This window comes from Grus americana, chromosome 22 (assembly GCF_028858705.1).
Source record: "Grus americana isolate bGruAme1 chromosome 22, bGruAme1.mat, whole genome shotgun sequence".
Classification (NCBI taxonomy): domain Eukaryota; kingdom Metazoa; phylum Chordata; class Aves; order Gruiformes; family Gruidae; genus Grus; species Grus americana.
In genome coordinates, this window is record NC_072873.1 from 5,838,715 (window position 1) to 5,861,406 (window position 22,692).

Here is a 22,692-nt window from a genome sequence, read left to right on the forward strand (position 1 = left end):
TCATGTGTTTCAAATTACACAGTCAGTTGAAGCAACAAATCAATATTCTTGATTAGGATAATCATATCAGAAATAAGGGAGGCATTGTATATCAATCACATAAATTACATAAATGATGCGGAACATAAATAACAAGTAGGATTGCTTATGCTGATCCATGCTGATTTTGCTGTGTTAAAGGTCAGTGGAGCCACAACAAACATGAATACAAACCTCTGAACTTCTTTAACTTAAAAGAATTAAATTTTGTAATCCTGAAACATAACTTTCATAGTCACAAATAAATACAGTAAATAGCAGACAGCCATTTTATTTTTAGGGTTTTTTTTGATGCATAATGAAAATAATGAATCTTTGGAAAAGACTTGAAAGCATAATCTCAGAATAAACAAGTGAAAGAACAGCATCAAGTATGTAAGTCAAATATACAGTCAGGTGGCAGTATTTCTGCCTACATAATAATAATATAAATCATCTGCCTTTATGAAAATTATTGATATGTAATTCCCAAAGAGGTTTCTAGAATCAGTTTGCTATAGGAGCCTGCAGAAAAGTCAGCATTTTAGTCCTCATTCTTTAACCTCAAATATTTTATTTCTGGTGATTGATTTTTTCAAGACAGTCTCTACCCCTTTGTTCCTCAAGGTATAAAAGAAAGGGTTCAGCAGTGGTGTTACAAGGGTGTTCAGAAGGGATACCATTTTGTTCATATTTATTGAGGCCTGCCCTGATGTTAATGAATATGACTGCCTCATAAAGCATGATCACTACAGTCAGGTGAGCAATGCAGGTGGAGAAAGCTTTCTGTCTCCCAGAAGCAGATGGGATCCTCAGTGTAGTAAAAATGATAGCAAAGTAGGAGGTGACGGTCAAGAAGGAAGTGGTAAACAAAACAACTGTAGGAACAGTGAAAATAAGCCATTCAATACGGTGGGTGTCAGTGCAAGCCAGTTTCAGTAGTGGCCCAACATCACAGTAGAAGTGACTGATGATACTGGGGCCACAGAACAGCAGTCTGAACACCAGAACAGTTTGCACAAAAACAATCAGAAAGCCACCCATCCAAGAGTCAAATGAGAGCTGAGCATAGGTTTCCACCCCTTCCATAGGTGTTTCTCCTCTGTTGTCCACAGCAGAAGATAGGATAGCTAGATGGGAATAGTTATCCAAACATGTTATTGCTTAAACAAAGATCAAATGTATATCACCTTTTGTTTATACAAAGCCTTCATAAGTCTGCCGTGGCAGTAGCTTTATGTAAGAATTCACTCTCTTTCCAAGGAATTATTTCATGCCAAATAATAGACTATGTAGAATATATTTCAAATCTCTGCTTTATTAAACTTTATATCAGTTGCTTTTTGTTGACTTGGTCTTTTTCATCCTCACAGGTTCTAAAGCAGTTCTAAATGAAAGAAAGAGCATGAGAATCACATCTTAGACCTATTTAATTGCTCATGCAAAAATGTCAAGACTACATCTGGGATGGACATTACAGCAGCCTGGTGTCACTACAGGAGAGCTCCAGCAAAGAGATCAAATCACAGAAGCGGTCAAAGGGCTTGGGGCCACAAAACTTCAACCGGCTTGAGAAGTATGTGACGATTGTTCAACTAGTGATTTTCCCCAAGCCAAGAGTCAGCTTCCAGTTCATCATGCTTTTATAGCACATGGGGTGACATATTGCCAGGTACAGATTGTAAGATATGGTGGCCAGCAGGTAACATTCAGAGACTGCAAGAGATCGAAAGAAATAGAGCTGAGCCATAGAGTTCTGAGCAGAGGTGTCCTGTCCCCAGTCTGGAAGTTGGCCAACAGCCTGGGCAGGTTGATGGAATTATAGCAGATCTCCAAGCAGGAGAAATTCACTGGAAAGAAATACATTGGGCTGTAGAGATGCTGGTGTGTCACCACCAGCACAACAGTGAAGATGTTCCCAAGCACAGTCTTTGCACAGACAATGAGAGAGGAGGAAGAGAGGCACCTGGAAGCAGGTATGTTCCTGAGTCCCAGCAGGAGAAACTCTCTTGGTGACATCTGTTTTTCCCATTCCCCTTTCTCCATGCAGTGTTCTTGGTCTTTCTTTTCCCTGCTTGTCAGAAAGGGCACCTATGAGAGGGAACGTTTGTGAAAGAAAACGTTACCAGAGAGAAAGCAGTGTTTCACACACATCAGACTGTATTCATGTTCCCTTTAGGGGCTCCACACTTAGTGCAAGAGGAACGGGTTCATGGAGAGAGCTCGTCCTAGGAGTACTCCTTTTCACCACACAGATGAGTTGCCCCATGAAGCTACCTATTACTCTGTATGGAATAAAAAGGGAATGGGCATTTGCTCAGACTTCAACAGCCCAATTGCTATGCTTGAAGTTATTCCCAGTATGCTCTTCAGAGCTATGAGGAACAGAGTTCCTTTTACTATCAGCAGGAGAAAGACAACTCGGTGTGTAAGAGGTGATATAAATCTCAGACCCACAGTAAGTGAAAGACGGACCAGCACAAATATACTTAGCTTTGTGTATGGTGAAACAGAAGCTAACATTGCTTGCTGAATTGCTGCATGAGTGCATCTAGCTAATTAATACATCATAGGATGGATACTACAATAACATTACTGATAGGACAGCTGCAGAACAAGGGAAAAGTGGCCGATTGCCTCCAGGTCAGACTCAGAGCTGACGCTTTAGGAAGACTGAACTGACTTAACAGGGACAGTAAACAACAACCTGTCTGGAGAAACTGAGGATGTACAGAAAGCCACAGGTCATTGAAATTAGAGGGGATAGAAAGCCAGCTCAAAGGTCGGAGGTGAGATTAGCAGGAAAATCATCAGTGAAGACCCCACCATCTAAAAAAAATGCTGTGGAAGTGTAGTGATCCTGAATGAAGATCGTTGCATGTTAAGGACTTAGTGGCCACATAACAGTTCACTTGGGGAGGCTCAGGCCTGTGCTGTGCTAGGCTGGGCTGGGCTGGGCTGGGTGGGGTTGGGTTGGGTTGGGCCATGCTGAGCTGTGCTGTGCTTGGCTGGGCTGGGTTGTGTCGCACTCAGGGCATGGCCATCAGTCTGTGCCACAGAAATGATGCAGCTGCAGGACAACCTCAGCAGCCCCTTTTAACAGAGGAGCCCGCAGGCAGCTTATGTTCGGTGCTTGCAATTACATCACCTGCCTGTCCTTGCCTGTGTCTAAATGTGCAGCAAGAAATTCTGTCTTGAACATGTGAACGCCCTTTCTGACATTAGAAATTATGAGTAAAGTTGTTTTCCTTTAAGAAAATCCTCCAGTAGCTTGAGTGACCCTTCCACATGTGGGATCTGTGCAGTGTGCTGCGCTCTGGATGGAGACCCATCTGATGTTTTACAGCTTGGTTTTCCCAGCATCTGAAGGGACATAAAATTATGTATCTTACCCTCTCTTTCTTTATAGATTTAGCTGTAATAAATAGCATTTGAAATGATAGTTTACAGGGTCTACGTGCTTTTCTTACTGGGATCATAGTGAACCATCACCTCATAGTGCATAATAGGAGGCAAAGGTCTCCAGACCACCGCAACATGTTGGCTGGGATGATCTTGAAACCCCTGTGCCCTGAGTGTGGACTCTGAGGGCCAGCATGCAGCTCTAGTGAACCTCAGCAGGTTGGTAGCTCTCAGGTATCTGGGAGTGCTTGTCCTAAGGCACCTGAAAGGGCCTGCATGACTATAACACTGCACTGCTAATAGTGACGATGGCTGTGCAGCTAAGTTTTTGATAGGAATCCACTGCCAATTGACAGAGTTAATGTATCACAGCTGTATTGTAGTCACACACTGGCAAATTTAAACAAACATAACTGACACAAATGCACCTGCTATTGCCGTGATTGTCATAAGCACATGCCACAGTCTGTGTAAGGTATTACAGATCTCTACACATGCACTTCTCATAGTCACACTTTCCTCACTGGCTAATACCGCTTTACACTTTCCTCCCTGATAACCGAGGAAAACACACAACTGATGTCATATCAAATCAGACGCCCTTTCTCCTGTTGCTGTCCCAAAACTTGGGGTTCGTTTACCTGGTGTGCAATCCACCAATATACACACAAAACAGAGGTATTTTGTTGCATATTTGTGCAGATATGGGTGTTTGTCCCAAGACAGCACACTGAAGCTCCAGATCAGTGGTCATTGTTATTCTGTTAAATGATTGGTTTAGATTTCTTCATCTAGCATGCAAACTAGAACGCATGCTCAGTTCTTTTCTCCGCCTTTATCTTTTGAGTAGGTGGTGGAACTGGGGTAGGTGGTCCATGGGTTGGTGGTTGCAATTCCCCCTGCTGGTATTACCTTTCCCCTAGTTTCCTGGTACTTTTGGCAATTCCAGATGGTTCTTCATGGTTTACTGACTGAACTAGTAATATATCAGTTAAACTTCAGCTTTTAGCAATCAAAACCTACTTATCAGACAAAGGTACATTATTTAGATATTTCTTGCTTGGCCTTAGACCAGCAAGGCTAGGGCTACACAATGGATTTTTGCAGCAGCATGACAACTTGATTAATATCATGTTTTACATTTGTTTTCACTGTAATGCTGTCAGTAGAATTGGCACTGCAGGTATTGAGTACCTCTGAGCTTTCAGCTCTGGTTTTGGAGCTCTGTGCTCAGTGTTACCAGTAAGAGACTGAGTGAACAGAAGGTGAAGTGAGGAAGGAGCATCATCTAGTGCATGCTTGTGGTAAATACCCATTAGGAGCCTGAGTGTATGCTCAGGAAAAGTCCATGCTTGAGGAACAGAACCCTCTGCCCTGACTCCATCCTAGGGTCTTCCCAACATTGTGGATAAGCACAATGATGTTCCTGCTGATTTCCTCCCCGTGACTTTTGAGCCTTTACAGGGAGATGGAGATGCTGAAGGAAAGCACCTAGGCGGTCCATAGAAATCCTGGGATGGGTAAGCTGCTCAAAAAGGTGATGCACGCAGACTGTAATGCACCTTTCTCCCAGGCTGGGATGAATTGTGTCTGGAGATGCTGATGACAAGTGCAATTAGGATAGGTTCCCCCACTGAATGCTGTGAATGAAGAGTGGGAGGACCTTTCCTGTGATGGTGCTTGGGAATGAAGACTCAGGTCTGTGTGTCACCTATTCTGCCCCATATTACTTCACTCCCTATTCTCTCTGAAAACCCTTATCTCACAGGCAGGCCAACAGGAAGCTCAGGTCTTTCACTCTTCCTTCCATAGATGGAGCTCTGGGCCCAAAGCACCCGAATGCCATTTCCTGGTGTTATGGAGATAATCAGTGTCCTGCAGGGTGTCTCCCTTGGGATTTCAGGGAGGGAGCACTGCATAAGTGTATCCCTGCAGAGGATGAGAGCTCTGAGCTGGTGCAAACTGTTTCAAGACCTCAGGTAATGGCTGTCCCTCCCCAGACCTCCGAAGCATTTCAGCCTGCTCTGAGAAAAAGAGAAACTGAGGTAGGGCAACAAGCATAGGCTTTTCCAAAGTGATGCAGCAGAGCCCAGTGAGGCTCCAGAAAGGGGGTTCAGCTCACATCCTGCAGAAGACTCTAATGGGATTGACTCCTTCAGAATTAGGCAGCCATGGGTGACTGAGGTTGCCTTTTCAGCCTCTGCCAGTGGTCAATGGGGAGAAAGAAGCATGGTCTGATATTCCCTCCAGGCCATGGAGACCAACTAAGTTTGATCAGATGAGTCGCCCTTGGGAGTCTCTTGGAGCGAAGAAGCCAAAACCTCTCCCTGGATCATCAATGCATTTGTTGGTGGCTGAAGTAAGCTGAACTACCAGTATTTCCTCACAGTCATGATTCACCTCTCCAAAATGTGAGATCCCCAATGCCCTTCTCTCCTCCTTCTACACCCCAAGGAGTGTGGGAGGGCACATTCCCCATCGCATTCGCATCTCTGGGGAAGGTGACTCCTCTGTCTCCGCAGTGACCTCCAGGCAGGGGGTTGCCAGTGGACACAGACATTTGTGCTGTCTGCTCCAGACAGCAGAGGTGAAGCTTAAAGGGAGAACAGCATTTATTTTCAGAGATGCATGCTCCAATGGAGTTAAAAAGTTAAAACTAAACCCAAGTTGGACATTAATCACCTGACAACTTTTCTGTTACAGCTGGGATAAGTTAGACATCAGTCATCTATCTGCTGGGCAAAGTGCCGCTGCAGCTGCTAGCACTAAGATCAAATTGAAATAAACTCAAGCTAGAAGAAGTTTAGAAAAAGCCTGGCGAGTCCTCAGCTCCTGTCTTGCTAACCTAGAAGAGGTCTGTGCTCTTCCAAGAGCAATGGCAGCGCCTTATTTAGTGTATTACAATACACAGCTCTCTGGGTATTGACATCCCTTCATGCCCCTCCTGGTGACTCATAGATGGCTCCTGGAAGGAAGGATCATAGGCCCAACTGAAATAAAGGCTATGTCACACCTTTTGGCTTACAGAAGATACACTGTTTATTGGAAAATGAATCAGAGACTTTGCCAACATGGAATGAGACCCATGAATTCAAGGCCCTGGGGCAGGAGGGAGTACATTGCATGACTGGTTTGCTAATCAAAAGCTCCTTCAGTTCCACCTTCAACATGCTGACAGTTTTCAAATCAATCTCTCCCCACGAGTTCTCTTGGACATTATGATGGTCTGGGTCTGTTGATGAGAGTTTTACTTCCAGAATGATTGGTTTACATGGCAATGCAGATATGGGAGTTCCCGACACAACCTGGACTTCTGGGGTAAAACAAAGAGGTCAGCAAGTGGGGTGCAGTAGGAGTCCTTCATTGGGAGCCACTGCTATTGTGCCTGCTGTTGACACCTCTAAACACTCATCTTCTCTAGGGTGCACAGCACTCTCTTATCAAGACAGAAACCATAGAATGACAGAATCAGGCTGGAAAAGACCCTTAAGATCATCGAGTCCAACTGTTAACCTAACACTACCAAATCCACCACTAAACCATGTCCCTAAGTGCCATCTTTGTGGAGGCCAGTAGACATTTTGCCAAAGCCGAATTTAGGAAGAGCAACCACTGGGGAATGTGATGCTTCCTTCCCCCTCCCACCTCCACCCAAACCAAGCACACTGGAGACTCTGAACTAGAGGTTTTCTCTTGAGGAGTTCAGCATGATACAGGTTCAGCCCGACTACTATAAGACATAAGAGAATTCATCTGTAATGTAAGACCCCAGCTGGTAGCAACAGTGGTATCCCGGCACACTAGGTGAGGTTAGGTTATACTTTGTGGCCTTTTTTAGCTCTGCAGGTGCCGCCGGTCTGTAGCACAAGGCATGTGTTGAGCTCAGAGCCTGAAGACACTCAGCTTGACGCTGCTCCCAAGGAGGGTGTTGGCTGCCTCCAGGCACTTGTCCAGCTGGGACACTGCAATCAGGGAGAGACAGGGGCACTAGGGGAGTCAGGCAGGAGACAGAGTCCATAGATGGAAAGGAGAAAGGGGATACAGGACTCCTCCATCTGCCCCAGGAATTTGTGGACCTGTGAAGGGGTGAGGCAGGTCCCACTGGAGAGAGAAGGGAGGAGTCTGTGCTGTGGGGTTCACCAGGAAAAGGACCCTCAAGACTCACCAGCTTGACTGCACAGCCAGGTCACAGCCTTGGCCTCCAGCAGCTCACAGAGGTCTTGGTAACACTTGTCATGTCTATGCAGCCAGGTCACGGCCAGCACTGTAGCCCAGATGCTTGGCTCCATGACCTGTAGGAGAACAATGACTCAGAGCAGCATGCAGTGCTGAGCATCCTCCCTGCCCCCTCACTGCTTCCCACCCCTTCCTTTGTGGCTTCTGGTTTCTGATCCCTTCATTCCTCTCCGGCTGCCCTTGGGATGCCAGCGTTGCCACCAGCCAAGGGGTTCCCACTGCTCCAGGATGACACGCTGCCGCCATAAGAGGTTCTCCCCTTACCTCACCAGGCATCTTTCCCTTGATTTCGGCCTCATCGACTTCCAGCACAGAGGCCAGTCCTGAGCTGAGAGCCCAGGAGCCATCTACATTCTGCAATGCCACCAGCTCCTGGCACTCAGCAATGGCTTTGGTAGACCAAAGCCCTAAAACTGGAGAGCACAAAACAAATTCCATGGGATCCACATAGTTGAGAGAAGAAATAGGTGGTGGTGGTGGTTTACGTGCTGTGGGAGAAGATGTGAACAGGAGGGTTGGGAGAATCACAGGAAGCTGGCCCCTCTCTGCTCCCCTGTGCAATGCCTCAGAACATTATCTCTGCTCTTCTTTGGGTAGCCACCTGCAGTCAAAGCTCCTTCCTGCATGTCCCCAAAGCAGCCCCATCCACAGCCCTTTCTGCACACCCCTAACTCACCCCCAACTTTGACCATTGGCTCTTCTCCTGGTATCTCTGCCCAGCCATGTCCCAAGACCCCTCTTGATAGCCCCCCAACACATTATCCAAATGTGTATTTATGATCCAGCACCGTCCCTGTCCCCTCCCTGGGTGTCCCTGAGCTGGGTCTCATATCTGCTGAAGGAATTTCAGGTTTAAGGATAACTAAGGGAAGGGTTAAAGGCAAAATTCATTGATTTCCACACCATGGGCAGCATGATTAGATTATCACATACCTTTTGGGCAAGCACCCCGCTGGGGCAGGACAGCAATGGCATGGGTGAGTTGACGGAGGGCAAGCCACAATGCACACACTGCTGTCAGCCAGCCAGGTGGGACCCAGGTGCTCATGGGATAGCAGGAAGAGACTTTCCTGGAGCCACGAAGCTCAACAATCTGGCAGGGCATGAGTGACTGGCGGGGTGGCAACAGTGCCAGGGGCCCTTCGAGGGCAAACAGGGAAAGGAGCCGAATTAAGCCCGTGGTAAAGGAGCACCTGGTGGTGATGGGGCCTGCCCCGTGAGACTGGGGTGCCCTGTGGCGGGGGTTCCAGCTCCAGTGGAATGAGAACATCCCATGGAGCTGCCTCACCAGCTCTTTCCCACATGTGTCTTTCCTTACCTCGGTACCAGGTGACCCTCTGTGATGTGTGAACCCCCACATAGCTGGTAAAGGGGCAGATGATCCCTGAAGTGAGGCTGATCTCAACCGCGCGATGCCTTGGTTCATCCCCTGACCCACTCGCAGCCTCTGGCAACAACCACTTCAGCAAGCATCTCGCGGCCAGACGATGCCCAGCCAGCCTGGGGACAGAGTGGGGTGAGGCCTGACCACCTGGCTGGTCTCTGTGCTGGGGAAAGGTTGACAGAGAGAGAGGACACCTGGGCTCTCTCCCTTCAGGGCTGAGGATGGACAGAGGGAAAACCTGGACACCTGGGTCCTCATCTGTCTGGAGGGAAGTGATGCCCAGGTTCCTGGGTCCTGTCCCTGTGAGGTCAAAGCAGGGAAGGGGGGCATGTTTGGACGCTTGGGTTCTCTGCCAGTTTTGGATTGTGCGTGGAAGGCGAGAATGCATGAGCTGTCTGGGCCCTCTCTCAGCTGGAGTCCATGTTAGAGATGAGGGGGATGCGTGCCTCTTCCCTTAGGACAGACTCTCACCAGCCATCTCCTTGTGGGCACAGTGGGAATTCAATGGTGTGAGTGACATCCTGGCCGTCCAGGCTGTACTGCAAGGTCATGACCCCCTTGGCCACTGTCGCATCCTGGGAACACATGGGAAGCTACTGGAGGTTACTGGGGACACAAGATGGTTACTGGGGGACATTGGGAAGTTACTGAAGGATTACTGGTGGTTACTGGGAGGCTACTGGGAGGTAACTGGGGGTGACTGTAGTCCCAGCTCTCACCTGTGCCTGTCCGTGGATCCGGGCATAGAGGAGGCTGTGTTGCCCCTGAAAGATGAACTGAGGGGTGCCCCCCAGCACCTCAACCTCCAGGCCATGGGGCAGGGCCCAGCTCAGAGAGACTCCTTCAGCTGCTGGCTTGAGGGCCTGCTTCAGGCACTGCAGCACCTGCGGACAGAGGGCAGGACACCACAGTTCGCAGATCCACTGGGGTTCAGCCCATGGCCCCCGGTGTCGGGGTTCCCTGGGGGACAGTGGAACGTGTGGGGTAGCCTGCACCGTCTGGGTTCCCTGGGCACAGTCAGGTCTGTGGGTTACAGCGGGGCAGAAGCCCAGGCACCTGGGTTCTCAGGGCATGGTGTGGTGGGGTAGGGTCAGAGAAGCCTGAGTGCCTGGGTTCCTGGGGCAGCTGGGTCTCGACTACTGTGTGTGGGCAGTCCAGGTGCTGGGGTACTTGGAAGTCAGTGTGTCTGTGGAATAGCATGGGACCTGCCAGGGCTCCTGGGTTCTTACCACGACTGTCATACTGTTGTCAGAGGAGACATAGGTAGCTTCACCTCCTGTTTCCCTGGCCAGGGCTGTAGCCAGGGCAGCGCTGTCCTTAGAGAAGCAGAAGGAGAAACACCTATGAGGGAAGCAGGGAAAGGTGTCAGAAATGAGAGCCAGAGGCACGTGCAAGGATGCTGGGTTAGAGCTGGAGAACACAAGCTGGAGTTAAAGCTGGGAGAAGAAATCTGGGATGCAGAACAAAGGGGCAGGAGGAAGAGCAGGGAGTGAGGGACTGGGGTTGGAGCTGGGGTTAGACAGGGAGCTGGCAGAGGAGAGCTGGGACTTGGGGCAGAGCTGGGGACAGTCTCGTGGGGTTGGGGAAGAGCCTGGGGGCACATCAGGGTGTACAAGCCCTATGCCTCACTCTGTGAAGGGTGCCTTGTCTGTGGGAGTAGTAAGCAAAGACTCCCACATGGGGACCTGGCACAGGAGAGCTGTGCAGGGTGGGAAGGGTCTTTGGGTCACTGGAGGGGCCCAAGGATTAGGACAGGCACTGCTGAACAGGAGCCCTCATCAGGGATGGAAATGACTGGACAATCAAAGGGCGACCATTACCGGTGACTGTTGCGGTGACGGCAGACCTCAGCTGCAATGGCTTCCTTGTCAGGGGGTAGCCCAGCCATGAAGATGAAGAGCTGGGAGACAGGGGACATGAGTGGTGGGGCCCTGCACAGGGACCCCAAAATGGGGAAAGCAGGCCCCTGAAATGGAGAGGGGGGCCCAGGAGAGAGGCCCCCTGCAGAGAGACTACCCCGGGGAGAGAGATCCACTCAGGAACAGAAACTCCCGAAGATGTCGACCCACTTCTCCATTCCCCCACTCCCCACGGTATCCTTCCTGTTCCCTTGTGACCACCGCATACCTTGGGTGGCACCTTCCACCCACACTCCCATGTCCTCTCTCTCCTCCTGGGACACCTCTCCCTCCACCCTCCACGCCCCTGCACCCAGACCTGGCGTGTATGCCCGTGGGGGCGGGGGGTATTGTAGATTGAGCGGAGGGTTCCCAGCAGATTGGTGTCACCCAGACTGGAGCCGGTGGAGGGGATGCGCCGCATGGCCTCGGCCAGGTTGTCCTGAGTGTATTCAACACTTTGCCTGCAGGGAGCACAGCATGTTTGGAGAGCACATTGCTCTGTGCTGGCCCTAGTGCTCCCCGAGATCCTGCCCCATAGCACTCCCCACAGCTATGCCCTAGGGTCCTCTGCAAGCCCCTGCCCCATAGTAGTTCTTGAAGAGACCTGGCTTCAGAGTTCCTACAAGACTCTGCTCAACAGAACCCCAGGAAGTGCTGTCCCATAATGCCACAATGATCCCATCCCCAGAACCCAGCCTTGCCCTACAGTGACCAGTCGTGCCCTCCAGCACCCAGCCTTACCCTCTAACAACCAGCCAATTTCAGAGCATGCACACCTGCCCTCCAGCATCTAACCCTGCCCCATTAGTACCCATTCCAGCTGTGCAGCACTCAGCCATGCCCCACAGTATCCAGCCCTACCCACCAGCACCTAATCCAGCCCCATAGCACCCAGCCTGCTCCATATTTGCTCACGGATAGATGCCCACAGAGGTTTCTCCATAGCAGTAGATGTTGAAGTAGCAGCCTAGGGGCAGGCTTTTGAGAAGGAAGAGCAGGGAGTCCTGTGGAAAGACACAGCAGGCAGGTCTTGGGAGGCACCAGTGCGGGGTACAGATGCCTTTGCCCATAGTCTGGTCCTCCTAAAGCCTCTGGACTCCCCTGGATGACCCGAGCCAGTGCCCGGAATTCCCTGGGCAGTCCCCCTCCTGAGAGATTTCAGGACCATTTCCGGCCCCGCCAGGCCCCTCTCACATCTCTGTCTCTCTGTAAATGCCTGCCCTGGCCTGCTCTCCCCTCAACCTGCTCCTCCACCCCATCCTGGTCCCTGCTCTGCGGGGGTACCTGTCCATGCCCAAGAAAAGTGGTGTCCAGGAGGAAGATGAACTCTCCGGACTGGCGCTGCCCAGGCACTGCTTCAGGGATGCTGGGTGCCAGTGTCACCAGCACCATGGGGTCACCAAGCAGGGAGCCTAGAGGAGGTATGGGGTGGGATGAAGGCCAGATAGGGACCCCTCCCCTCCTCCTGGTTCTGATTCTCATTGTGCTTTCAGCTTCCACCGTCCCAGAGCCCATGACACCCCACACTGGCACCTCAATACCCTGCTGTACTGTCCACCCATTGCACAGCCCAGTGCCCCATGTATTCCAGACCATTGCCGCCAGTAGAGCTACCCAGTGAGCCCTAACACAGAACTTCCCGGATGCATGCTGCTTATATCTGATACCTCACCACAGTGTCCCCAGCACTCCACCCTGGAGCCCCAGGACCCAAACTATCCCATCTGAATGCCTCCCATTCCCATCCCAGTGTCCAGCGATATCTCACCCCCTCCCGAATTCTCCAGTCCTTCCCAGAGGCCCCCATGCCTCCTGCAACCCAGAGGTGCATCCATCTTCCCTCCCCAGCTGCACTCACCTGGAGGGGCCTCAGGGTCTCCCTTCTCCACCACAGCACTGACTGCAGTGGGGTCTCCAAAATACACCAGCAGCTCCAAATCATGATGCCTTGGGGGGCTGCCAGCCAGTGAGACCTGGAGAAGGGGTGCCTGGTCATACACAGGAGGAGGGCACCAGACCATACATTCGGGCAGGAGCACAGGCACTGACCCTAGTGTGTCCCTCTTTTCCCAGTGATGACACATCTCCCCAGCTCCCCCCGGGATCCTGATGCTCAGGAGGGCATACCTGTGCAGCGCTGCGGTCCTGGGCAGTGTAGATCAGAGGGGTGAGGGTAAAGTTGGCCTGGACATTGGCCACTCCACGGGGTGACTGCAGGCTGGCGGTGAGCAGCAGGCTGTAGGGCAGCTTGCTAGTGAGACAATTCGAGGCTGCAAGGAGAAACATGGCACTGGGGAGGGCAAAGACTCTCCCTGCAGGAGTAGGGGGGGTGGGGGGCAGGATTTGGCATCCATATATAGGACATAGGGAGAGAATTGGGGTTGTTAATGAGGCGTATGTAGGGGTCCATGAGTCTGTTAGTGGGAAATGTGTGTGGGAGGTGTGGATCCCCTCATGGGGCACAGGGAAGAATACGTGGATCTGTCCAGGGGCTGTATGGGGGGAAAATGTGGGTTCCCCTGTGGGTGCAAAGGGAAGTTGCATCAGGTCTGTTTGTAAAGTACGTGGGGAGTCTGTGGCCCTTCTGTGGAGTGTGTGACTGGGAGGCCAGTTCCTCGTGGGGTCACTCACCGTAGAGTTTTGTGTAGGGATGCAGTGTGGGTGGCAGCACAAAATGGGCTGCTCCATCTGGCTCCCGTGGCAGTTCTTGGACATAGCGCAAGGTCACAACCACCTCCCTGCCAGGGGACAGGGTGCCCAGGAAGCAGGCAAACACCTCGCCAGCGTACTCAGACTGATCCTGAAGGTATTCCAGATTCTCCCAGCCCCCCGTAGCCTTGTGCAGCTGCTGGGCCTGGGTGGGAAGGGGAGGGACAGAAAGCTGATCACCAGGCAGGACATGGGCTGCTCATCCCGTGCTTCTGTGGTGCTTTACCCATTCATCCCTGGATGCTGATACCTCATCCCGCAGCATGGCCTGGACCTTGGCATCCTCACTGCGGGCCTGGAAGGAGTAGATGGTGATGTGGGGGCTCAGGGGGAAGACGAAGAGGATTTCTGTGGAGATCTGACTCTTGTTCTGGTAGATGAGTTCGGAGGCCACGTCAGCCACATAATCCTGGACAGCAACATCCACCACAACACTACACAGAGGCATTGTGTGCAGGGGTATGCGGAGCCACTTCCCCAGCAAAAAGGATCCTGTTGCTGTTGGGAGAGATGCAACCTGTCCATCAGCACACATGAATGACACAAGGAAGTGGTTGGGGATGCTTCCAGTTTGTGGCTGTTCTCACCCTGGAAACCAAGACTAGGTGACCAACGTTACTGAAGGTCTAGTGCGAGCCTGCCACAGAACAGTGTTTGACCCCCACCCCCCAGCTTCCCTTTCCCCCCCATACCTCTGTTCCCCACCCATTTCCTGTAGAGCTCTTGACCATTCCCGTCCTTGTTTCACTCCGGGAAGATCCAGTGCAGATATTTCCCCCTACAGCTGCCTACCCTCCTCCTTTCTTTGTCCCCCTTTGGGAGCATCCCCCATACCCCAAACATCCCTCAGCTGTCTGATCCCCAGCTCACTGTCATGGGTGTAGGATTTCCCTAGAAGTCCAAAGCTCTGACGCCACATTTCTGGAGACCTGCAGACAAGAAGTGTCTCCTGTAAGAGCACAGATCCACAGAAACCACCAGGCAGCCCCTATTTGGTGAAGATTCCTTGCCATTTCCCCAGTCCTACACACATAGCTGGAAGCCCCAACCCTCCATGTACAGCCAGAGCAAACCCGGGGATTCAGAAATCCCTGTTTATGAGCACTGGGATGTCACCAGGAGTATCTCTGCATTGAGGAGGTCTGCACCCACCCCCACCATGGGAGAATCTTGAAGAGAACTGAGGGATAACAAGAGGAGATGGAGAGACGAAGGTGTGAAAGCAAGAGTGGATGGATGGATGGATGGATGGATGGTTGGCTGGCTGGCTGGCTGGCTGAGACTGTGTTGGGATGAACAATACATGGTTATCAATCCATGCTGCATGGATACATTGGGAGACAAGGTCCATTTTGGGACAGATGGATCTGTAGGAGGACAAGCAGAGACACATCAGATAATAAGGGGGAACATGATGGAGAGAGAAATGACGGCAGGGACAGGTATTCCATGAATGCAGAGCAAATCCCAGAGAGGCACTGGGGGGAGGGTGCAGTTCAAGTGATATCTGGCTGTCTTTCGGCCAAGTGCCAGGTGAAAGGGACTGCCCTCCACCCAAAACCTATCCGCATAAATCTGTCTGGTTCAGGCACATTTACGTCAATTTCCCCGGTTCCTGTTCTGGGGTGACAAGGCGGGGAGCACCAGGAAAATCCCCACCCCACCATCATGCTTTGCATATCGTCTTTGTTGTACTGTAGATTGAAAAGATAAATCTTAGGCTGTTTCTTGCAGTCTACTTGTCACCATTACAGCAGCCAGGATGCAATGAACTCTGCTGAGCTTCTGGAATTCATGCAAATCATTATACCCATCTTTGGATTGCCCAATACAGCTGTACAGAGCTCAGTTCACCTCTCCAAACATTTGAGGTGCCCTGGGGTAGCTGGACATTCTCATTAAGCCACTAAATATGATGTAGAAAATATAATAAAACCACACTCTTCTGAACAGGCAGTTTCCTTTCCACGTGCTGTGTGTGGGGATTGCTGACTGAAAGGACCACCTTCCCGGCACCCGGGGATTGCTGTTTGACTTCTGTAAGGGCAGCTTGATACAGGAGAAGTCTATGGCTTTCTGCACTGTCTGTAATCAAAGTCTGTGAGTTTCTGCTCTAATGAGCCCTGGTGGGAACACATTGTCCAACCACATTTCTGATCTCGCATCTCGCACTGGGCTCCATTAAAACTCCAATTAACTTTTCTTTCTGCGTCTGCCTGTCATTTCTTCAAGGCAGCTTGCCAGATTTTGCCACAGCTACAGTGTAACAGGAGGCAGCACCACATTCCTCAAGGGGCTCATTAAAATTCTGACGACCGTAATGAGCTCTGCATTTGAGTTTCTGCCACTCCCCGTAGAGCTGTAAGCATTGTATAGCTAATTAGAGAGCTTCCAGATGTGTTTCAATGAACATGTATGGCATCATTTTAATTTGTCAGTTGTTTTAATTATGTATGACAAGAAGAATGGAAATGAAGACATTTTGAAAGGAAATTATTCTGCCTTATATCCTGATGGGAATCAGGCAGAGAGAGGAAAAAGTATCTTTGTGATCAAGCAACGAGTGTTCTGAGTGCAACTTTGATTCGTGTGCTGGGAATAAGACAGTTTTTATTATTATGGTCTATTCTCTTGTTGCTACAGCCCACAGCAGTGTCAAAGGGTTTATTCGCAAAGCCTTTGCCTGCTCTAATTAGCACCGTCTTTACCTCTTGTACTAACCATGCAGAGAAACAGGAGGAATATTCATCACCATTGCAAAAGAATTTCAAGGCATTTTTCAATGAAAGAAAGAAAAAAACCCCTTAATTTAAAAAAATCCCTATCTTTTACTCTGGTCCCACTGAACTCCAGTTTCCTCAGGCCATGAACCCTGAAAACAGCTGGCTCAATGAAGACATGGACAGATGATACAATTTTTCAGAGGCAATTAGACTATGAAATGTTTAAGCAATAGCATGAATAGAAATAAATTAAGAAAAAATGAATGCCTGTGTGGAAGAGAATGTCATTGGCTTGCCAGATAATTTAGCAGATGGACAGGACAACTGGTATTGACTTGACTGACTGGGTTACAGAGTTAATGGGGTAGAGCTATGGGTAGGAGCATTTGCTTGGGATGGCTTTTTTTCTCTAAAGTTAACACCATTTTCCAACATTTCCATGATGGGAACATAGGAAGTTATAACAAAGAAATTTCTAATCTGAACAGTGGATTCAGCTGGAATAGAGGGATGAATTTCTTTGGAAATGTCAGCGTAATTTTTGGAACTGTTTATTTAAAATTCATATACTATTTATAGCCAAAAGAACCATTGTCAGCAAAACAAAAAACAGAAGTAAAAGAATAGGCAGATGGGAAAGAGGTAAATAGCAACATTTATTACAGTTAAAAATATATAAATCAAAAAAAAAAAATTCTGCGGAATGAAGAAGTATTTCCTTCTAAAATTTATTGCTTGTTTCTTGCTTTTATTATAGAATCATAGAATCATAGAACTGGTTTAGTTGGAAAAGACCTTTAAGATCATCAGTTCCAACCATTAACCTAACACTGCCAAGTTCACTGCTAAACCATGTCCCTGAGCACCACATCTACACGTCTTTTAAATACCTCCAGGGATGGTGCCTCAACCACTTCCATGGACAGCCTGTTCCAATGATTGATAATCCTTTCGGTGAAGAAATTTTTCCTAATATCCAATCTAAACCTCCCCTGGCACAACTTGAGGCCGTTTCCTCTTGCCCTATCACTTGTTACTTGGGAGAAGAGACCAACACCCACCTCACCACAACCTCCTTTCAGGGAGTTGTAGAGAGCAATAAGGTCTCCCCTCAGCCTCCTCTTCTCCAGACTAAACAATCCCAGTTCCCTCAGTTGTTCCTCATAAGACCTGTGCTCCAGACCCTTCACCAGCTTTGTTGCCCTTCTCTGGACACGCTCCAGCACCTCAATGTCCTTCTTGTACTGAGGGGCCCAAAACTGAACAAGGTGTGACCTCACCAGTGCCAAATACAAGAGAATGATCACTTCTCTAGTCCTGCTGGCCACACTATTCCTGATACAAGCCAGGATGCTGTTGGCCTTCTTGGCCATCTGGGCACACTGCTGGCTCATATTCAGCCACCTATCGACAACATCCTCAGGTCCTTTTCCACCAGGCATCTTTCCAGCCACTCTTCCTCAAGCCTGTAGTGTTGCATGGGGGTGTTGTGACTCAAGTGCAGGACCTGGCACTGAGTCTTCTGGAACCTCATACAGTTGGCCTTGGCCCATCGATCTAGTCTGTCCAGATCCCTCTGTAGAGCCTTCCTACCCTCCAGCAGATCAACACTTCCGCCCAACTTGGTGCCTATAAACTTACTGAGGGTGCACTTGATCTCCTCGTCCAGATCATTGATAAAGATATTAAACAGAACTGGTCCTAATACTGACCCCTGGGGAATGCCACTTGTGACCAGCTGCCAACTGGATTTAACTCCATTCACCACAACTCTTTGGGCCCAGCCATCCAGCCAGATTTTCACTCAATGAAGTGTACACCCATCCAAGCCATGAGCAGCTAGTTTCTCCAGGAGAATGCTTTGGGAAACGGTGTCAAAGGCTTTACTAAAGTCTACATATTTAAGAAAGGGCAAAGTGCTGCACAGCAGCGAGGAGTGAAGAAAAAAAAAATTGTGAGAAACAATCCTATGAACACCAAGGTCAGAGAAGAAAGAGAGGTAGCAGGTGCTGCAGGTGCCAGATCACATATTCCCCTGTAGCCTGTGGAAGAAAACATGGTGGAACAGGTCTTTTCCTGCAGTACATGGAGTGGGCCACACTGGAGCAGATATCCACACTACAGCTCATAGATGAGATCACAGTAGACCATGTGGGTATGCCCTGTAAAAACTATGGCCTGTAGAGAGCCCACACTGGTGCAGCTTTATCCTGAAGGACTGCAGCCCATGGGAGGGATCTCATGCTGGAGCAGGGAAAAGTATGCGGATGAAATGTCAATTATGAACTGACCACAACCTCCATTCCTCATCTCTCCTGTGCCTCTTAGAAGTGTGTAGGAGTTAGAGTTGGAAATGAAGGAATGAAGTTGAGCCTAGGAAGAATCGTAGAATCATAGAATGGTTTGAGTTGGAAGAGACTTTTAAAGATCATCTAGTCTGATTCCCCAGCCATGGACAGGGACATCTTTCACTAAATCAGGTTGCTCAAAGTCCCATCCAGGCTGACAATGAACACTTCCAATGACGGGGCATCAACAACTTCTCGGGGCAACCTGTTAAAGTGGGGGTGGGGGGAAGATGTTTAAGCTTTTTTCTTCGTTTCTTGTGCTTCCACTCCATTTTGAATAGCAACAAATTAAATTAATTTTCAACAAGTTGAGTCTGTTTTGCCCATGATGGTAATCAGTAAGTGATCTAGTGGTCTTTATCTTGAGCCATGACCTTTTCAACTTATTTTTCTTTCATGCTAAACATAAAGTTTATTGATTTGCCATAAGGGAAAGATGAAACCAAAGGGTAATAAGCAAATTAATGACAAAATCACTCAGAAAACTGTAGGTTATTGGAGGGGATATTAGTTAATTGAAAAAAAAAAAAATAGAATGAGAGGTTTTTGGTGCTCTGTGAATGAAGTAACTGAAAATAAGGCAAGCTGCTCAGCTGCTCAACAGATAAAAGAATTGATGCTATTTTTGCAAACTACTGATATTTGTATTGGTCACTGATGTTTATAACAAGATATGACAAATTTATTTTAGGTATGCATTAGAACATCATATGCAAATGCAAATGCTGCTACCACTGAATAGCAAGCATTTGACATCAATATTTTTGTGTACTTAAAATTATCGTATGATATACTGTTTTATACTGTGCACACATACAATGACATTTCAATGTGCTTAAGCCAGAGAGAGACTTTCACAACTTAACTATTAATGTACCAAAAAAATAAATTTTCATGGAATTGTTAAATGTTTGTTAATGCAGCTGGCTTGTTTAGTAAGGCTAAAGCACTACAGCTCAAGACCTGTACAGAGAGCAGAATGGCATCATGAATGAACTATGGAAGCAGGGGTAAGATGGGGTTTAGCCATTAACACTGCGGCTAAGGAGAGCTTAGTTATTCTGGTGTCTGCAGCCTGCTAAGCAGGGATGTAAGCAGAGACTTGGTCTGATACCACACTAATATTAGAGTGATAGTGCTGATGCTTAGAAGATACCAGGCCATCAGGTGACAGAGGTGTAATCTTATGTCTGCAGATCCTGCTGTAAGCCCCCACCCCAGCCAGGATTCAGCTACCAGTGTATCAAGGTTCTAAGATATGGCTGTGTTATGGCACAGCTGTGTAACCATGGCTCAGACAACTACAATAGTTCTGTGAGGAAGTATATATATATATATAGGAAAAAAAAGTAGAGTACTGTCTGTTTACAGACAGAAAAGGAATTGTCAAGGTGTGATCATTGCTAGCTCAAGAACTCAAGAAAGGAAAAAAAATCATAGAATCATAGAATCACAGAATCATAGAATGGTTTGGGTTGGAAGGGACCTCAAAGATCATCTAGTTCCAACCACCGTGCCGTGGGCAGGGACACCCTCCACTAGACCACGTTGCCCAAAGCCTCATCCAGCCTGGCCTTAAACACTTCCAGGGATGGGGCATCCACAACCTCTCTGGGCAACCTGTGCCAGTGCCTCAGCACTCTAACAGTAAAGAATGCCTTTCTAACATCTAAACTAAATCGACCCTCCTTCAGCTTGAACCCATTACCCCTTCTCCTGTCACTACACTCCCTCATAAACAGTCTCTCACCAGCTTTCCTGTAGGCCCCCTTCAGGTACTGGTAAGCCACAATTAGATCTCCCCGGAGCCTTCGATTCTCCAGGCTGAACAATCCCAACTCTCTCAGCCTGTCCTCATAGCAGAGGTGCTCCAGCTCTCTGATCACCTTTGTGGCCTCCTCTAGACTTGGTCCAACAGCTCCATGTCCTTCTTATGTTGGGGCCCCCAGAGCTGGCTGCAGTACTCCAGGTGAGGTCTCACAAGAGCACAGTAGAGAGGCAGGATCACCTCCCTCGACCTGCTGGTCACACCTCTTTTGATGCAGCCCAGGACATGACCGGCTTTCTGGGCTGCAAGTTTTGTTGAGCTTCTCATCAACCAACACCTCCAAGTCCTTCTCCTCAGGGCTACTCTGAATCCATTCTCTGCCCAGCCTATAGTCATGCTTGGGATTGCGCCGACCTACGTGCAGGAACTTGCAAGTGCAAGTGCCAAACTTCATGCAGTTCACATGGGCCCATCTCTCAAGCCTGTCCAGGTCCCTCTGGAAGGCATCCCTTCCCTCTGGTGTGTCAACTGCACCACACAGCTTGGTGTCTTCGGCAAACCTGCTGAGGGTGCACTCGATCCCACTGTCCATGTCACTGACAAAGATGCTGAACAGCGCCAGTCCCAGTACCAACCCCTGAGGAATGCCACTCGTCACTGATCTCCACTTGGACATTGAGCCATTGACTACAACTCTTTGAGTGTGACCATCCAGCCAGTTCCTTATCCACAGAGTGGTCCATCCATTGAATCCATGTCTCTCCAATTTAGACACAAGGATGTCGTGCGGGACAGTGTCAAATGCTTTGCACAAGTCCAGGTAGATAACGTCAGCTGCTCTTCCCTTGTCCACCGACGCTGTAACCGCATCATAGAATGCCACCAAAATCTGTCAGGCATGATTTGCCCTTAGTGAAGCCATGTTGGTTGTCACCAATCACCTCCTTATCTTCCATGTACCTGAGCATAATCTCCAGGAGGGTCTGCTCAATGATCTTGCCAGGCATGGAGGTGATTCTAACCGGCCTGTACTTCCCTTGGTCATCCTTTTTTCCCTTCTTAAAAATGGGGGTTATGTTCCCCCTCTTCCAGTCGGTGGGAACTTCGCTGGATTGCCAGGACTTCTCAAATATGATGGAGAGTGGCCTGGCCACTTCATCCGCCAGTTCCCTCAAGACCCGCGGATGCATACAATAAAGGTATAAAATCTGAAATAGAAAGAGGGACACAAGTCAGGCTATTCAGGGCTGGTCAGGTCCATTCGGTCCATCACTGATGTCATCAGTGCTGATGGAGTTCGTGGCAGACCTCAACTCTGCAGGTGTACAAATAACCCTCAATTGCCCTGAACCAAGGATGCATTCAGGGAGCTGTGCAGGCTAATTCTGCCCCTCCTGACTGATGCTTACCTCACCAGCACAGACTCTTATACTCCCTTATTGTGAGGGCATAAGCAGAAGACTCAAGAAAAATGGCTTGTTATATCCTAGCTATCTTTCATATGCACTAGACAAAAGTGATTGCTTTATATTTTATGATGCATGTCCTGCTGGGTCCTGCATTCACTTTACCGGTCTTTTAACAAGTGCTGTCATCTCGAATGACACAAAAGATCCCCAAAAATGAAAGATCTAGTCCTCTTGGAACAGATTTCTAGTCACATGAAGAAGTATGCAAGCTGTGAAAAGCCAAGCGTAAAACATGCCTGATCAATGTGATCACCATCTTTGATGAAATAGCTGGATTCGTGGACAAGGAGAGAGCACTGGATGTCATTTACCTTGACTTTAACAAGGCTTTCAACATTACTTCCCACAAAATCCTGTATCTAACTTAGGTCATTATGGTCTGGATGAGCAGACAATTAGACATGTAAAAACCTAGTTGGATAGCTGTACTCAGAAGAGAGTGACTAATCAGTTGTATTCAACTTGGAGACTGATAGTAAGTAGAGTGCTGCGGGGCGGGGGGGGGGGGGGGGGGGGGTGGTGTATATCAGGACCCATCATGTTTATCAGTGACCTGGAGGAGGGGCAAGGGAGTGCATTCTTGTCAGTTTCACAGATAACACCAAAATGAGGGGACCTGTCAATACGCCTAAATGCAGGGCTGCCAGAAGGACTTAGGCAGGAGGAATAGGGCCAAAAGGAACTGCAAGAAATTTAGCAAGGACAAATGTACCTTCACCTTTGGCAAAAATATA

At 48.9% G+C, this 22,692-nt stretch overlaps 1 protein-coding gene across 1 annotated transcript; it reads right to left on the bottom strand.

Annotated features, from left to right (window-relative positions):
• Nucleotides 1-7,086: 7,086 nt before the first annotated feature.
• On the bottom strand, nt 7,087-14,569 carry LOC129195218 (von Willebrand factor A domain-containing protein 5A-like). Its single transcript, XM_054801055.1, has 17 exons — nt 14,485-14,569; nt 13,901-14,148; nt 13,573-13,795; nt 13,069-13,211; nt 12,800-12,914; nt 12,226-12,353; nt 11,857-11,945; nt 11,258-11,402; nt 10,861-10,940; nt 10,270-10,381; nt 9,760-9,924; nt 9,512-9,615; nt 8,975-9,156; nt 8,590-8,796; nt 7,921-8,144; nt 7,586-7,712; nt 7,087-7,382 (listed from the first exon to the last, which is right to left on the bottom strand). Exons 1-17 carry the CDS (start codon nt 14,567-14,569, stop codon nt 7,303-7,305), a joined length of 2,457 nt encoding a protein of 818 aa, XP_054657030.1. The 3' UTR covers nt 7,087-7,302.
• Nucleotides 14,570-22,692: the final 8,123 nt, after the last annotated feature.

Bases quoted from the DNA above. Each gene is read 5' to 3' on its own strand.
- LOC129195218 (XM_054801055.1), bottom strand. From the start codon at position 14,569: ATGTGGCGTCAGAGCTTTGGACTTCTAGGGAAATCCTACACCCATGAC. The intron at 11,403-11,856 runs GTGAGCAAATAT...TGCTCCCTGCAG, and splicing joins ACCTCTGTGGGCATCTATCC to GCAAAGTGTTGAATACACTC. The intron at 9,925-10,269 runs GTAAGAACCCAG...CTCTGTCCGCAG, and splicing joins ACAACAGTATGACAGTCGTG to GTGCTGCAGTGCCTGAAGCA.